This window comes from Panthera leo, chromosome F2 (genome assembly GCF_018350215.1).
Source record: "Panthera leo isolate Ple1 chromosome F2, P.leo_Ple1_pat1.1, whole genome shotgun sequence".
Classification (NCBI taxonomy): domain Eukaryota; kingdom Metazoa; phylum Chordata; class Mammalia; order Carnivora; family Felidae; genus Panthera; species Panthera leo.
Genome location: NC_056695.1, coordinates 41,427,744 through 41,446,128, shown reverse-complemented (window position 1 = coordinate 41,446,128; position 18,385 = coordinate 41,427,744). Strand labels below are relative to the sequence as shown.

Below are 18,385 nucleotides of genomic sequence, written 5' to 3'. Positions count from 1 at the left end.
ATTATACTAAAATTAAGAGTTTTTAAAGCAATATAAAGAAAGTTAAAAGAGAAGTCAAACTCAGAGAAGATACCTGCAGTATTCAAAATCAGTAAGGGACAAAATACACGAAGAACTTGTACCAAAAAAAGACAAAAACAGACAATCCAAAAGAAAAAACGAGGCATTTCACTTGGAACAGGTACCTCAAAAGACAAAATTCATTATGAGCAAAAAGTGAAAGAAATGCTGCTAAGTTCCTTAGTAATAAGAGAAATGGAATTTGAAATCTTAATGACCTCATAGGTAAATTTGACAATACCAAGTGTTGACAAGGATGGTGACCAATGCATGCTGGCGACAAAAACACTGATATTAAGAAGTAATGTTAGAGATATATTTTCTGTAGACATCTGATACATGTGTACACCAAGATATACATAATGTTCCAAGCAGCAAAATAGCCATTTACATTATGTAAACAACATAAATGTCATAAGAACGGATGAATTGCACAATAGTCATGTTGTAACACAACAATGAAAAAAATCAAACTATAAATGCATACAACTTGGAAAAAAAGCTCATAAACCTGTTTAGTGAAGGAAAATTAAAAAAGTATTTTGTATGCTTTTATATCAAGTTCAAAACAAAGAATATTCCTTAAGGATGCAAAGGTGATACAAGTACAAAGAAAAACAAGGAAATGATCACAAAAGGCAGGACAGTGATTTTCTGAAGCAGAGATGGAGAGGGTTTAGTAAAGAGCATTAAAAAAAAAAGGACTTCTAGAGGGTTTCCTGGCTGGCTCAGTCAGTGGAACATGTGACTCTTAGTCTCAGGGATGTAAGTTCGAGCCCCCACCCTGGGTATAGTGATTATTTAAAAATAAAATCCTTTAAAAAAAAAAAAAAAAGGACTTCTAGAATGTTGACAATATAATATTTTTGAAACTAAGTGATATTAACTATGCTTATGTACTTCTCTCAGTATCTTTTATATTAAAACAGTTAAAGACAGACATCAAAAAACCTAACAGAAACACAGATTCTGGAGCTCACAGGAGAGGTCAGAATTATAATTTGGGAATGTTCAAAAAACAGATGACTGAAGCTTTAATGTTTATTTATTTCTGAGAGAGACTGAGACAGAATGCGAGTAGGGGAGGGGCAGAGAAAGAGGGAGACAGAATCCAAAGCAGGCTCCAGGCTCCGAGCTCCCAGCTGTCAGCACAGAGCCCGATGCGAGGCTCGAACTCATGAGCTGTGAGATCATGACCTGAGCCGAAGTCGGGTGCCCAACCGACTGAGCCACCCAGGCGCCCCTGATGACTGAAGCTTTAAATGAGAATAAAAAATGATATGAGAAGATGAGTGCACCAAAAACAGAACTACTGTAAACAGAAACACTAAAGAGAGAGCAAAAGAGGTCTTGATGAAGGATGAAGGAAAACGCAGTAACAGAGAACGAGCAAAGAGCTCTGGCAGAAGAGAAGGTTGGAGAGTCTGTAAGCAGTATCAACTATTAGCAAGTCAGATGAAGACAGAAAAGAGGGCACTAGATTTGGCAACTAAGAGGTCACTGGTAAGCTTACAGCAAAATTACAAATCAAAAAGGGAAAAAATGTCTTACCTCAAGAAGAAAGTCTATTTTCTCTTTATTAGGTCTAAGAAATAGCTGGTTAAATTGAACACTAATCGTTCTACCTTCCAATATATCACGGACTGTGTTACAGGCACAGACTTTAAAACAGATTTCATCTAGAGCTTCATTTCTGTAGAATACAAAAGTAGATCTACTAATACATTCTCTTTAATAAAAAAAAAAAAAGTAAGGTACATTTCACAAAACCAAAATCACTCACTAGAATGAGTTATTTATTCTTGAGAGGTAAGAGTTTAGGTTATTCAGGCACACACGGGGTGGGGGGGTAGCGCAGAAAAGGAAAGTTTTTAATCTGTCAAGGGACAATTAAACTCCAGATTAGGTAACAGAATCAAATTCCACTGATTTCTGTCCCCCAAATGCTTTTACTAAGGATCAGATGAACATTAAAGTGGCTCTTCTGGCTATATTAATTTCCCATATACTAACAAAGATGAAAGTACTGTCACAGATTTACAGGTGATTTGGAGGTCTATTGTTATACACCCAAAATGCATTTGCTCTTTTATTCAAAAATAAGAAGGTAGTTCTTCAATTTACTTACTTACCCCTGTTGAGCTTTCTGAAAGAGTTCCCTTAGTACTGACTGCCGGAACTGGACAGGTAAACTGAAGGTTAAGTTATCTTCAATAAAAATCTTTACTACATCCTACAACACAAGACATAAAATTGTATCCAATTCAAAAATCATGGCGAAGCTTGTTTACTTTAAAAGTCTTCCCAAAAAGAAAAAAAAGTCTTTCTACAATGGAAAATATATATTGAAGAAAATCATGAAAGTAACTTACTACAAAACTCTTTTCTAAAATATTAAAATGAAGATTGAGGGTAAAAATCTCACCTGCCCCCCAACCCTGCCTTTTTAAATTGAAGACCACAGACCAAAAATGAGAGGTGAAGAATCAATCGATAAGAGGAAATTCAAGGGGCGCCTGGGTGGCTCAGTCGGTTAAGCATCCAACTTCAGCTCAGGTCATGATCTCATGGTTCGGGAGTTCAAGACCCTCATCGGGCTCTGTGCTGACAGCTCAGGGCCTGGAGCCTGCTTTGGATTCTGGGTCTTCCTCTCTCTCTGCCCCTACCCCACTCACTCTCTCGCTCAAAAATAAATAAATATTTAAAAATTTAAAAAAAAATTTTTTTTCTTAGAAATAAAGATAGGCTGTAGCTTTGTCATTTCATGACTCCTACTTTGAGTGAAGTAACATGAAGGCACTATTCATTTTCTAGCATGAAGGCTTTCTGATAAAGATTTCAAAAGTACAAGTTTTTTTTTAACATTTAAAAAAATTAAAAACATTTTTTTAATATTTATATATTTTTGAGAGAGAGACAGAGAGAGAGAGAGACAGAGAGAGAGAGAGAGAGAGAGAGAGACAGACATAGAATCTGAAGCAGGCTCCAGGCTCTGAGCTATCAGCACAGAGCCCGACATGAGGCTCAAACTCACGAACCATGAGATCATGACCTGAGCTGAAGTCAAACACTTAACTCACTGAGCCACCCAGGTGCCCCTCAAAAGTACAATTTCTAATTCCCAGTAATTTTCATTACAAACCTAAAAATATATATCCACAGAAGGCAATGAACATAAACAGATTAATTTAAGTGTTTTCCATGGGTAAAAATCGAGACGATAACCAGGCTCACTGGTAAAGCAGTCTCTAGAATAGACCATCCAAACCTACAAATACCGCTTTGCTCATTTTTACCCCCAGTCTTACAGTGGCTAATAAGGCTGGGCTACAAAAGCCACACTTTCAAGTCAGACACCAGACTTAAGGCTCCATAAAACTAACAATTCTTTACCTGTAATTTTAAAAGTTAAAAGTCCTGCTTACAGTTTCTTGAAGAATTTACTTAACACAGGTAAATTCTATACCTTCAAGAAAAATTATCAATAATGACTCAACATCTCTACAGTGCACTGCTTAGACTTTATAACTTGTCACTTGATTCTCCTAAGACCTATGAAATGGGGTAATTATTACCATTTTATAGGCCAATCTGACAGTTTTACATGCCCCAAATCACACAACTGGTAAATGGCGATGCCAGAATTTAAAATGAGTTCTGTCTGTCTTCCAAAGCTTTCCAAGCACCCTATTACTTCCCCATCAGATATCTTACCTGATAGTTGCCAGATCTCAAACAAATATGGACTTGACTATATGGTGTCAACTGTTGAGATGTACTATCAGAAGAAGGTACAAGAACATCACACGCTTGACAATAGCCCGCTAACCGCTTCTCATCTATGGTACAATGAAGAGATAATGAACCTATCTGTAAAGTAAGAGGTATACATCATTATCCATCAATGTAACAGAAAACAATAGTATAGTACCCATTCAATGCATTTTAACAGTACAATAAAATGTAATGGAAAATTCAGGGCTGGAAGTACCATAAAAAATGAAAAAGTTGAAAGTTTAGAGCAAGGGTCAGCAAACTATTGTTCACAGGCATTTGGCCTGTGGCCTATTTTTATACAGCCTTTGAGCTGAGAATCATACTTAAGGTTGTAAAGGGAAAAAACATAGTAACAAATGAGATTATGCAACATAAACTGCATACAGGCCACAAAGCCTAAAATATCTACTATTTGGTTCTTTACCAAAAAGCCTGCAGACTTCAGGCCAACATACAAAAGGTAAACATCATCATCAAAGTATGTATAACAATTTAGACATTAAAAAAGAGTGAACACTGTTTAAAACAAGCTTAAAACATTTAAAAATATGTAAGAACAGAGCAAATCTGATGAGCTGCCTGGGCAAAGTAAAATGTGGATTCCCAAAAAATCTAGAATAGATTTAAAGCAAATCTCTTGAGCATTTAATCAATTTTTCTGAAAAGGAGAGACTGAAGTGGGAGTTTTTCTAGGCACCAAACAAAAACCTAGTTACATATTTTAAAATTCAGTTGTCAGAATCATAAGAAGAAAAATGCAAGTGATAAACATATGAAAAGCTCACCTTTACCAGGAATTAAGGAAATGTAAATGTGTTAAAGTTCGTGTATTTCACCCACCAAATTAGCAATTGGAGGAAAAAAACAAAAACAAAAAAACCCTCACTGCTGATCGGAGTACCGAGAGAAATGTACCTGGAAAGCAATTTGGTTTTATGTTTCACAGCCTTTACAAAATTACTGACATGATGATTACTGACATTACAATTTACTGACATGATGATTCTACTTGTAGGAATTTAACTTGAGAGCATCTTAAAACCAAAAAAAGTCTTACGCTTGGAGACAGAAATATTATAGCTTTATGATAAATAAAAACAGTAAACATAAATGCCCAAACATTAGAGAAATGAAGTAAATCACAGCACATCTACATGAAGATCTTTAAATGTCTATTCAAAGATTTAAGCATGATAACAATATAGTATATATAGTTAATATAACCTTAACTGTATAAAAACAAAGACTGAAACCTGGAAGAAAATAAGCTAAAATGGCAAAAGGGGTAATTACTAGGCAGTAGTAATACAGATTTTCAAAATGCTTTTGGTACTTTCTAAAACTTGCCAAATGTACCACAATGAACATTTGTTTTTTTAATCATCAGAAAAATTAAACCCAAAAACATATATCGACTCTTTTAAGAACTAAATATTATGTGCCTGTTATCACTGTATTTACCTCTGTAATTAGTTCTTTGGTTCTAAAAAATTTTTCTCTGGCATTTTCATAAACAGCTGCATTTGTAGAGCCTTGCTGGAAGTATGCTGCACCCAAATCATAACACACCTAAAATGGTAATGAATACCAATTTGCTTAGTAAATTTTCATGAACTGAAGAGCTAACAAAACTCGAAATTATGTTTATCTCAGCAAAACACTAGTACATATACAGGAAAAAAACTGTATTTCAGCAAGCAATGGAATAGTCAATGTTCTTAGTCACAAGCAACAGAATCCAGTGGACTGATTTAAGGAGAAAACAGATTTAAATGGTAAGATTTAGGGTGGTCTACAGAATTACGTGGCCCAAGGATCGACCTTTGGAAACAAAAGGGCAAGGGAGGCAAAGAGCCAAGATAAGAGCCAAAACTGACCTAGTGAGTGCTGCGGTCATCTCAACACTGGACTCTTATCACCTGCAGCCACCAGCACTACATGCCAAGAGCAGCAGCTAGCTATACTCTTGCTCAGGCTGCCCCTGTCAACTAGATTTTACTGTCACCGTTGCTGCTACTCAACATCACGACGGATTCTCTATCATCTATGCTTCTTTCAAAGTGGGGGAGAGTAACTGCCTGGCCAGAGTGAACACTGAGAAAAATCTGAATTAATGACAATGAAAGGATAGAAAAAGACAACTAAAAAAGTACTAATAGAATTTGTGAATTTCTGGGACACCTGGATGGCTCAGTTGATAGGGCATGCGACTCTTGATCTCAGGGTCATGAGTCTGAGCCCCATGATGGGTGTGGAGCCTACTTAAAAAAAAAAAAAAATTGTGTATTTCTTCAAGAACCTTCTTCAATCGATGCCTAGACTCACTAAATGCAGAATTCAAGGACTCAGATTGTTTAATTCAACTTGAACATTTTATGGACAGGAATAAAGCTCAGAAGTGACAATGTCTGCTAAAAGGCATATAACCAAGTACTGGCAGAGCCCAGGCTCGAACCCAGATCCCTAAGGCTCCTAATATCCTGCCTCAAAAGTTTATTCTACACAGTGCTGACAGATCTGACTTTCTTAAAAAGTCTTCAAATTATCCCAAGTAGGATAAAATTCAAACCCCTTGGGCCCGATCTTTAACGATCTCAGAATCTGGACTAACTTCTCTCTTCAAAACTCTCTATTCTCCTCTATTTCAACCACACCAGTCTTCTCAATTCCCAATTCTTATCAGATCCTGGAAATAAACTTCACTCCCTATCTCTTATTTCCATCTACATCAAACCAGTCTTAGCAAACAGATACTTATTCCTCCTCTAAACTTCTAACCTCTAACAGTCTGATACACATCACAGAACTACTCTTTACTGATATGTATCATATATACACATTCTGTCCTCTTGAGCTAATCAAGATGAATTCTTCTCAGCCTGTAGGATACTGCTTCTTACTATTTAGTCCACATTAAATGTGTGGCTGATTTTCATTCTAGAGTGCTTCCTCCCATCTGGATCAAAGGGTGAGAAAGAAAAGAAAGAAAAGAAAGAAAGGAAGGAAGAAAGAAAAGAAAGACAAAGAGAAAAAGAAAGAAAGAAAAAGAAAGAAAGAAAGAAAGAAAAGAAAAGAAAGAAAAAGAATATACAGGTATTTATACACACACAGACATTACAGTTACATGTAATTCCCCTTTCCAGGCACACAGTACAAGATACCAAAAAGGTATTTTCAAGTATCACTATACTAACATTAAAACAAGGGTTTTTTTTGTGTTTTTTTTTTCAGTTTTTTTTTTTTAATTTTTTTTTTTAACGTTTATTTATTTTTGAGACAGAGAGAGAAACAGAGCATGAACGGGGGAGGATCAGAGAGAGGAAGACACAGAACCTGAAACAGGCTCCAGGCTCTGAGCTGTCAGCACAGAGCCCGACGTGGGGCTCGAACTCACGGACCGTGAGATCATGACCTGAGCCGAAGTCGGCCGCTTAACCGACTGAGCCACCCAGGCGCCCCTCAGATTTCTTTTTTAAGAAATCTCTATACCCAAAGTGGGCCTCCAACTTACAACTCTGAGATCAAGAGTCAAATGCTTTACCAACTGAGCCAGCCAAGCACCCCCATTAAAACAAGTTTAAATTCTAGGCATGCCCGGCTGGCTCCATACAGCATGTAACTCCTGATCTCAGGGTATGAGTTTGAGCCCCACATAAATACATAAAACAAGTTTAAATTCTATAATTAAGAGGTAGTTAATAAGTTAAAACAAACAAAAAGCCTGATAACAAAGTTGCCCTGACAGCAAATATTTTCGCTTTTACTGGGAAAAGAATTTAAAGATTTTCCTTTAGAATCAGGTAAATTTTAGTAATGTAAAGAATGTGCTTTAAATATTAACGTGCTGGGAAATAAGTATTGCTACTAATTTGCCATTCAAGGCACAGAATTAGGACTCAGCTATATAATTAAGAAAGTATTTGAGGGGCGCCTGGGTGGCTCAGTCGGTTAAGCGGCCGACTTTGGCTCAGGTCATGATCTCGCGCTCCGTGAGTTCGAGCCCCGCGTCGGGCTCTGTGCTGACAGCTCAGAGCCTGAAGCCTGTTTCAGATTCTGTGTCTCCCTCTCTCTGACCCTCCCCCATTCATGCTCTGTCTCTCTCTGTCTCAAAAATAAATAAACGTTAAAAAAAATTTTTTTTTTAAATAAAAAAAAAAGAAAGTATTTGATAGTTTACCTAGCACACTGAGATGTTTTATTAACAGCTGTTTTGTTTTTCAGATTGTATCACCCACTAGATAGTGAAAATCAGAAACATTACCAATTATTTTTAAATAGACTCTGTGACTACAATATAGTACCATAAACCCTCTTATATGTAAGTTCCACTATTTAAAGATGTTCCCAAATGTCAATTCTCATTACTCCTATTCCAACTGTGACTGCCATCTCATCAGGTACTGAAAAAATGATTATCTTCAACTCTACAACCAGCTAATCTGAAAAGGCACCTCCCAACACGTTGTCATAGCTACTTCTGCCCATTTCAGGAATGGGAAACAGTGACTGAAGAAATCAGCAGGTGCCTGGACGGCTCAGTCAGTTAAGCGTCCTACTCTTGATTCTGGCTCAAGTCATGAACTCACGGTCCGTGGAATCGAGCCCCACAACAGGATCTGTGCTATCAGCGCAGAGCTGATTGGAATTCTCTTTCTCTCACCTGCCCCTCTCCTACACGTGCACTCTCAAAAGAAATAAATACACTTAAAAAAAGAAATCACGCAAGGGGTGCTTGGCTGGCTTAGTGGGTAGAACACGTGACTCTTGATCTCAGGGTTGTGAGCTCAAGCCCCACTTTGGGGGCAGAATTTACTTTAATTATTAATTTACTTAAAAAAAGAACTGCCTGTTTAAAAACAGAAGATGACGCGCCAACTCCCACAAAGAAGAGAATACAGAATATAAAACACACTATCTTCGTGGCCCTTTTTACGCAGTTTTTGAATATTTTAAAATTTGTTGTACCTAAGGTTCTCTGCTAGAAAGTGAGGAAGATGCAAAATACACGTTAAAATAGAGAGAGATTTCAGAGAGTTTACGATCCAGCGGAGAAAAAGACAACACAAATACGCAGTATCTCACAACAATATCAACTGAAAGCTTTCAAAGGAACTAGAGCCCAGAGTTACAGAACCACCTTCAATGAAGACCCTTGAAAAACTAGTTATTTTCTCTAGGGGCCAACATTTTTCAAAGTCTAGCATAGTATTTGTTTTGGGGTTCAGGGTTTTTTTTGGTTTAATTATCTAACAATATGAATGAACTGTAGAATTGTTTACATACTCACTGCATTCTCAGTATTCAGAGTCTGTCTCTTAAACACAATTGGGAAACTATCTCAGAGACCATAAATCAAATGAAATTTCCCTTCCATTTCTTTCAGGAAAATTTCAAGTGAAGTCATAAAATTTACAAATTAATTATGAGTCAAAATTTTAATAGCATCTTAAGTCAAAAATCAAAAAGACAAAGGGAGGAATTCTAATTAAAAATACTAGAATGACCTCATGTAAGATTTTCCAAAACTTTGCCATGCATTGATTGAATATTGAAATAAGTACCTGGCACTGCATCTCCTCAGTTCTGATTTTCAATCCAGCAGTAGAACTCTCAGTTTCTCCATTTACCATGCCTGGCTCCATTGCCAACAAATCTAGTGTTCTCATCGTGTGGACATAAAGATCCTTGTCTAATTTAAGGGCTGCCTCTAGTACCAAAATAGAATCAGAAGCTTGCTCTTTTAGCTACAAAAATTCAATAAACAAATTATTAAAATACAAACATCACAGAAAACTAACCAAAATATATACACAGGACACTCAATAACTTGGTGTACTAAGCTATTAAAAAAATTTAACACAGCAAGAGTGCAATTAAATCTGTTGAAATAGTTACATTTTTAAAAATACAGTAAAAGTTCCTATTTAGAAATTAGAAAATACAAAGTAGAAAAGGTACCTTTTTATTTTTTTTACAAAACAAGATAAAAGTGCTCTAAAGATTTGCTTCCACTGATTTATTCAAGAAATGTTTATATGCATCAATGTGTCAGCCACCGTTTAAGTGGGCACTAGTAACAAAAATAAAATGATGCAGGGTTTTTTTTCTCCACATTCAAAATACTACAGCATAATGGGGCGCCTCGGTGGCTCAGTCGGTTAAGGGTCCTGGACTCTTGATTATAGCTCAGGCCATGATCTCGTGGTTGTGAGTCAAGCCCTGCATCAGGCTCTGTGCTGACAGAGGCTCTCTCCCTCTCTCTCTGCCCCTCCACTTGCTCTATGTCTCACAAAAAATATAAATAAGCATTCAAAATACTACAGCACATTAACTTTATATAAATATAGAATGTTTCTCTCCTCTCCCAGCCCCTAGACTTTACACAGTGTTTCTGGTGCACTGTAAGGGTCATGGAATTACAGAGATCATTTTTAAATTATGGAAACTCCCACATTTCCACTTTTATATTAACTACATTAAAAAAATAACTGCTATAGGGGTGCCTGGGTGTCTCAGTCGGTTGGGCGTCCAACTCCCGGTTTTGCCTCAGGTCATAATCTTCCGGGTTTATGAGATCAAGCCCTGTGTGAGGCTCTGTGCTGACAGCATGGAGCCTGCATGGGATTCTCTATCTCCCTCTCTCTGCCCCTCCGTTGCTCACACTTTCTCTCTCAAAACAAGTTAACTTAATTCTTTTAAACAATAACTACTGTATTTTTGTGACTGCAAAGTAATTTTTTTTAATTTTTTTAATGTTTATTTAGTTTTTGAGAGACAGAGAGGACGCGTGGTGGAGACACAGAGAGACGGGGAGACACAGAATAGGAAGCAGGCTCCAGGTTCTGAGCTGTCAGCACAGAGCCTGATGCGGGGCTCGAACTCACAGACCAGGAGATCATGACCTGAGCCGAAGTTGGACACTCAACCGACTGAGCCACCCAGGCGCCCCTGCAAAAATAATTTTAATATATAATACGTGTGGGGGGGGGGGGGGAGGGGAAAGTGGCTGATGGGCATGGAGGAGGGCACCTGTTGGGATGAGCACTGGGTGTTGTATGGAAACCAATTTGACAATAAATTTCATAAAATAAAAAAATAAAATAACATAAAATAGAATAACATAACAAAATAAAATAAAATAACATAAAATAAAATAAAACATAACATAAAATAACATAACATAAAATAACATAACATAAAATAACATAAAACAACAAAATAAGATAAAATAACATAACATAAAATAACATAAAATAACGTAAAATAAAATAACGTAAAATAAAATAAAACATAACATAAAGTAAAATAAAACATAACAAAATAACATAACATAAAATAACATAAAGTAAAATAACATAAAATCACAAAACATAAAACAACAGAACATAAAATAACAACATAAAATAAAATAAAATAACATAAAGTTTTGTTGTAAACAAAAATAAAATAAAATCTGTTAATTGTAAAATTTTGGGGAAAAAATATGAAGATATCATCTGTAACTGTGATTTCTCTTATCTGCTAAAGTATAAAAATTGAACAACAGAATTGGTGGTAAAGCACTACACTGAAAAGCTGTATGATTTACAATTGTTACCAAACTATGTTCTAACAATAAAAACCTATACATCACTGCTTCCAGACCCTAGCAACTCTTGCATATCTAAGGTTAGAGGAAGCATGTGAACATGCTCTGAATGCACCCCAGAAATGTGTAACTGATGCTGATACTCACTACTTTCAAAATATTTTCTGTTAGTTCTTTCTCCTGTTGCATCTGATTCATGCTAAAAGAGAAAAGATTGAGAAGTATTTAACATTTTTCAAGACTAAAAATTCTTAACTTCAGAGCATCATTCTTCAAAATGAGGCAGAATTTAAATAAAAATGTTAATACTACTTCTTTTCACTCTTGAAAAAACAAAAACTCAATTATGATGTTCATTTACCATTATTTTTTCATTTGCTTTGTGTTGAAAAAACAAAAACAAAACCCTCAATATAAGACTAAACCTTATTGGCAGCAAAAGCTCATTTCTATCAAGTTAGAAACTATGCTCTCTAGCTCCAAATTTGGGTAAGCTGCTAACCTAGAATTTAAGAATTAGGTTTAGGGGTGCCTGAGTGGCTCAGTTGGTTAAGCATCCAACTTTGGCTCAGGTCACGTCCTCGTGGTCCACGGATTTGAGCCCCATGTCAGACTGTGCTGAAGCTCAGAGCCTGGAGCCTACTTCAAATTCTGTGTCTCCTTTTCTGTCTCTGCTCCTCCCCTGCCCGTGCGCTCTCAAAAATAAACGTTAAAAAAAATTATAAGAATTAGGTTTAAAACTCCACAGATGATAACTCTGGTAATTTTTCGTATTCTAAACTAATTTTACATATTAAAACAATTTCCCTACATACAGAACAAATATATCTTCATGTAAATTAAATGAAAAAAATCGTAATACTTTGGAGCAGGGGAATTAACACTAAGATGAAAGGCACAAGTCACAATGCATTCCTTTTTCCAGAGCTCTCTACTATAGATATCCAGAGCATTGCCTGATTCTGTCACCCTTCTAACTCCCCAAACCTACCTGCACGTAGGCCTTGTGCCCTCCTCTAACTCTACTCCTTCGGTACCAGAGGTTATTAAAAACATGCAAATAAAATTTTTTTAATTCTGATGACAAAAAGTGTCAACCAAGGGTCCCATCTGCCGACTTACACACTTAACTGAGGAGGTCCAGGTTTGGCCTGCTTGACAGGAAAACTGCTTTGAACAATTGTCCTAATTGCCCTGAAGGACAGACAAGAAAAAGAAAATTTAACACACTGCAAATGTCACTTAAATTATTTTTTAAGTACTACTTAGAACATTTGTTATTATAAATTAGCTGAACTTTCAATCGATATGAATAAAACCTTCATAAATCATCCACATTTTTATCAGAATGCTTTTCTCATATACGCAGTCATAATTTTCTCTACCATCAGACTCCCAGTTTCCAAGATCCTCCAAGAGCTCTCCAGGGTATAGGGGACCCTTAAAAGCACATCCCTGAAAGCCAGAGGGCAATTACACACAGGCTGCCCAACACATTTGAGGTCTATGAAAAAATTTACCATCTGTTGTAGAGAAGGATAGCCATGGCAGTGGTCGGAGGTAAAGTGGCCAGATCCATATCCACATGCTTTGTCCCAGGAGGAACTTTACTGATGCACAGCAGTTCATTTAGCAGCATATTCAATACTGGAACAGACAAACTTAAAGAAACAAAAGGTACACATCTGCATAAGAAGCATAAAATACACAATTCAGTATTTTCACTGAAAATAATTACATTGTTAAAGGACTAAATCTGAGGCTATTTTATTAATCTGTCTCAACAACTTGTATGAAAATATTAAATTTCAGAGGTGCCTGGGTGGCTCAGTTGGTTAAGCATCCAACTCCTGATTTCAGCTCAGGTCATGATCTCAAGCATGGTTCATGAGATCAAGCCCTGCATTGCCTGCTTGGGATTCTCGCTCCCTCTCTGCCTCCAAATGAACCTTTAAAAAAATACTACGTTTTTAAAGATTTTTAAAATTTTCTTTATGAAAACAACTTAAACATACACAAAAGCAGTCAGAATATAATGAACCCCCATGTGCCCATCATCTAGTTTCAACAATTATGGACTGATGGCTAATATGCTTTCATCTCTACTCTTGCTCACTTCCTCCCCTTCCCATACTATCATAAAGCAAATTTTTAACATTAAATCATTTCTTCCCTGTTTCAGAATTGATCTCAAAAAATTAATTCAACAGTGGCACGTGGCTGGCTCAGTCAGAAGGGCATGCAACTTGATCTTGGGGTTGTGAGTTTGAGCCCCACGTTGGGTGCAGAGTTTACTTAAATAAAACTTTTAAAACATTAACTCAATATAGTCACTGTATTAATTTCACATCTAAATATATTTCAGTTGGGGGTGCCTGGGTAGCTCAGTTAAGCTTCTGACTTCAGCACAGATCATGATATCACAGTTTATGAGTTCGAGCCCCACACAGGGCTCTCTGCTGTCAGCACAGAGCCTGCTTCAGATCCTCTGTCCCTTTCTCTCTCTCTCTCCTCTGCTTGTTCTCTCTCTCAAAAAAATAAGTAAAAATAAACTTAGAAAGTCTTATGGGGCATCTGGGTGGCTCAGTTAGTTAAGTGTCCAACTTCAGCTCAGGTCATGATCTCAAGGTTTATGCGTTCAAGCCCTGCATCGGGTTGTCTGCTGTCAGCACAGAGCCAGCTTCAGATCCTGTCCTCCTCTCTATCTGCCCCTCCCCCCACACACACATTCTTTCTCAAAAATAAACATTAAAAAATTTTGAAATACCTTACAAAAAGTTTTCAGTTGCTTATCAAATATCCCAGTGTTCAATTTCCAACTGCATCATATACATCATACTTTTTGGGTCCACATTACTACCTCTTGACAGGCCTCAAGTCTATTAATGTATAGCCTCAACTTAGATTAAAGAATTCTTTAATCTGGAGAAGGGTGGTGAAAACCAAGTGTTTAAACACTACCAGTGAGAACGTGAACTAGTACAACTCTCTTGGAATGCAATCTGGCAGTATACATCATGGGATTTAAAAATGTTTATACCACCTGAGTCAGCAACTTAATAATCTGTACTAAGGATGTAACCAAAAACTCAGATGAAATTTAATGACAAAGGTATTTAAGGCTCTGTGATTTATTAAAATTGAAAAGTAGAAACAAACTGAACATCAATGGAAGACAGTTAATCAATTATCCACATGACGGAATTATCTCCAAAAAACAAAATGGGGAAATGTTCATGTTACTGTTATATGGGAAAAAAAGAAACAAAGAAATCACAACAGTGTATATAGGTTAGGGTATGATCACAACTTTGTTTAAAAATATAGGAAGCGGGGCGCCTGGGTGGCTCAGTCGGTTAAGCGTCCGACTTCAGCTCAGGTCACGATTTCATGGTCCATGAGTTCGAGCCCCGCGTCGGGCTCTGGGCTGATGGCTCAGAGCCTGGAGCCTGCTTCTGATTCTGTGTCTCCCTCTCTCTCTGCCCCTCCCCCGTTAATGCTCTGTCTCTCTCTGTCTCAAAAATAAATAAATGTTAAAAAAAAAAAATTAAGAAAAAAATAAATAAATAAAAATAAAAATATAGGAAGAAGGGTGCCTGGCTGGCTGTCAGTAGAGCATCCAACTACCGATCTCAGGGTTAGGAGTTTGGACCCCACAGTGGGTATAAAGAGTACTTCTAAAAAATAGAAAAACAACAAAAACTACACAAAAACGTTAAAAGTACTTGTCTCCCTCCTCTATTATTTCTGATTTCTGAATTTTACAAGGTACTTTTTTTTTGTTTTTTTAAGTAGGCTCCATGCCCAGTGTGGAGCCCAATGTGGGGCTTGAACTCATGACCCTCAAACCAAGACCTGAGCTGAGATGAAGAGTCAGATGCTTAACCATCTGAGCCACCCAGATGCCCTTACAAGGAGTTCTTTTAAAATTGTGAGGGGGTGCTTGGATGGCTCAGTGTGTTGAGCATCCAACTCGATTTTGGCTCAGGTCACGGTCCCAGCATCATGGGATCGAGCCCCACATCAGGCTCTGTGCTGACAGCTCGGAGCCTGGAGCCTGCTTCAGATTCTGACTCCGTCTCTCTCTGAGCCTCCCCTGCTTGTGCGCTCTCTCTCAAAAATAAACAAATAAAAAAAAAAATGAAAAGGTGATTTAAATTCACATAACATTCAAATACTTTTTTATACCTTTTGAAAAACAGGTGCATATATTACCAGGAACATACAGAAATATAAGTTGCATTTTAAGGGCTGGTATCAGAAAAGCATATATAAAAATAAAACAAAAAATCTAAATAGTATTTCAAAATAAATTTCTTTTAAATCTTGAATACCTTTTCTCTAATATGTCTAAGTCCCACTTCAGATGTGCAGCAACTTTAAGAGCAAGCAGCTTTAAAATACGATTTCTCTTGTTATCAGGTGGAGGCTGCACCTGGTTTTGTTCATTTACTGAAGGTTTGGAAGCCTGTTCCAAAAACTGAACAATAAGTTGAACTGGTGCAGGATCTAGGGTTTAAAAGAAAATAAATTTAACTTTAACTTTCAATTACAAAGATGCGAAAGGTTTCACTATACTGGCTTTTGGCCACAAAAAAAAAAATCCCAACAGCTGTGTAGTTATGATGACTAAGGAATATGATTTATAAGAGTGCTTAGGGATTACATGAAAGATCAGGAAGGGTGGCAAGTAAGGAGGAAGGGTGGCAAGTAAGGAGGAAGGGTGGCAAGTAAGGAGGAAGGGTGGCAAGTAAGGAGGAAGGGTGGTAAGTAAGGAGGAAGGGTGGTAAGTAAGGAGGAAGGGTGGTACGTAAGGAGAAAGGGTTAACAGAATCATGAAGAAGAAAACACTTGAGAAGTAAGAACATGATGACTATAGATTTCCAGTTTAGCAAATAACCAATATCAATTAGAGGAAAGAGAACAGAGATGTCATCTTTGGAATTACTGTTTTAACAATTAGTGCGACCTGCATCAAATTACCTCTCGCACCTGTTTCCATCAATGCAAATAGAGAATACCACCACCTACCTGTGATTATGAACACCGAATTAAATGAGATAACAGATGTGAAGTATTAAGCATGGCACCCAGAACATTCAATAAATATGAAAAGCAAAGAATTAAAGGAACATAACATCATACAGGTGGTAAAACTGCTTGAATGAAACCACTAACTTCTCCCACAGTTGTCTCCATCAGTTAAGGCTAACATAGATTCAACAAGCTACATCTGGATTTGAACTGTATCAGCAAAATACTATTCAAGAAACTTACCTGGTCATACCAGTACCTCTTTCCAGAAATGCCTGCCGTTTCTCTCCTTCTCTAACAGCACCCACTAATTGGGATATTAATCATGATCATCATTAAACAACCATGTTACAAATGTATAACATTCCCTGCTCTCGGAGGTTTTCTCCTTTTAATTTATAGACCAACTTGGGGGAAAAAAATAATTAGGAGTCGGTAAAATCCCCTCGTTGAGAAACAAAACATTTAAATAAGAACCTAAAATATAAAGAATTAGCATCATGATCAGCACTAGAACAGCAATTACTCTCCGTCTCTAAATTGATCACAGCCCGGAGTTCCGTAGGGGTGTGTCAGATCCAGCCTCCCGGACGCACTCAATCTCACAAGACCACCTCAAAGGAGCTAAAACCGCAAACGGTAAAAGGACCAAAGGGGAGGGAAGCGGGAGGGCCTTTGTTTTGCGTTTTTAAACCCTTCCCGGCGGTGCCCCCGCACTGGGAGGCTTAATGTTTAGCGAGGGAACCCCGCCAGAGCTTGGCTCGAATTCGCGCCTCCTGGGCCCCCCAGCTATGTGGCCGAGGAGGCGCGGGTCCTGAGAGCCCGGCGAGCCAGGTGCCGGTGGACGGGTCCCGCTTCCCTCCGGGTGTAGGCGCCGCGCTTACCCGGGCAGGGCTTGCGCAGATGTTTCTCCAGCAGCGACTCCTCTAGCAGGAACTCGAACCAGCAGGTCTGCGGCGGGGTGCAGGGCCGGCTGGAGGTGGCTGCCTCCCGGTCCGCCGCCTCCGCGCTCATCCTGCCCCCGCCGCCGGTACCCCCAGGGACGCTTCCCGGCTCCAACCTGACACTCGGTCGCGTACCACTGGCCGGCGATTTGCGGAACCTCCGCGGGCGAGGCCCAGCTCAGAGCGTCTCGGAAACCCACACAACCCAAAATGGCGGCGGGGCCCAGCCTGAGCTGAGGGGCCTAAGCCCGCCTCCTTGCGCCAGCGCCGCGCCTCCGGACCAATCGTTGTTCGATTTGTAGAGAAAGAGGGCGGGGCCAATCCGTAAATAACGCCTCGTCCTGGTTGCCATAGGAGACATCTAGCAAAGAAGCTGGATCGCCAGTGGAGTTTCCCCTTTTCCTGGGGGATTCTCAGCGAGAAAATGGAACAGTCTCATCTAGGATTACAGTGGACCTCGATGTCCTCATAAAAGACAGCGAACACACTACATGTTTAAACGTGATCCAGACAAAGCTTGTCTTCTTCGGTGCTTTAATTTCCCTATTTCCATTTTCTAGATTTCTTTGCACTTAGGTCCTCTAGGCGGAGGCGCCCTGCTGTCTTGGGCACCTGCGCCCCAATCCCCTTCCTCGAAGGATGAGAATGATGGCCCAGCTTTTCTGTTATTTTTCAGGACCATCTCTCAATATTTAGCGCCTAATTAATCCTTTTGATATACCAGCTAGGGATATTGTTAACCCCATTTTACTTTTACCTCCATTTTGTAATGTTCTTGTGTTTTTTAATTACCAATTAAAAGAGGAAAAAGTGTATTCAAAGATGGTGCACACGCCCTAAGAGTGTGGACTCTAGGTTAAGCTATTTAACCTCGCTGGACCTTTGTTTCCATATTTGTGCTTTATTTTAGGATTGATAAGAAAATTCAAGGCGGAGCTTGAGATAATACAGGTAAATGAATTAATATAGTTCAGCTTTTTAG

At 38.3% G+C, this 18,385-nt stretch overlaps 1 protein-coding gene across 2 annotated transcripts in view; it reads right to left on the bottom strand.

The window, feature by feature from the left end:
• The window catches only part of INTS8 (integrator complex subunit 8), a 52,791-nt gene extending 35,156 nt beyond the window's left edge, over nt 1-17,635 (bottom strand). Inside the window, exons 1-10 of one of the 2 annotated variants that reach the window (XM_042924396.1) lie at nt 17,344-17,635; nt 15,760-15,934; nt 12,946-13,110; nt 12,548-12,619; nt 11,573-11,624; nt 9,399-9,581; nt 5,299-5,406; nt 3,775-3,930; nt 2,193-2,293; nt 1,612-1,753 (exon numbers count right to left, since the gene is read on the bottom strand). In XM_042924396.1, coding sequence (XP_042780330.1) covers nt 1,612-1,753; nt 2,193-2,293; nt 3,775-3,930; nt 5,299-5,406; nt 9,399-9,581; nt 11,573-11,624; nt 12,548-12,619; nt 12,946-13,110; nt 15,760-15,934; nt 17,344-17,473 — 1,284 coding nt within the window. In that variant the 5' untranslated portion in view covers nt 17,474-17,635. The remainder of the gene's footprint in view (nt 1-1,611; nt 1,754-2,192; nt 2,294-3,774; nt 3,931-5,298; nt 5,407-9,398; nt 9,582-11,572; nt 11,625-12,547; nt 12,620-12,945; nt 13,111-15,759; nt 15,935-17,343) is intronic. The other variant, XM_042924398.1, reaches the window with a different exon arrangement.
• Between the last annotated feature and the right edge of the window lie 750 nt (nt 17,636-18,385).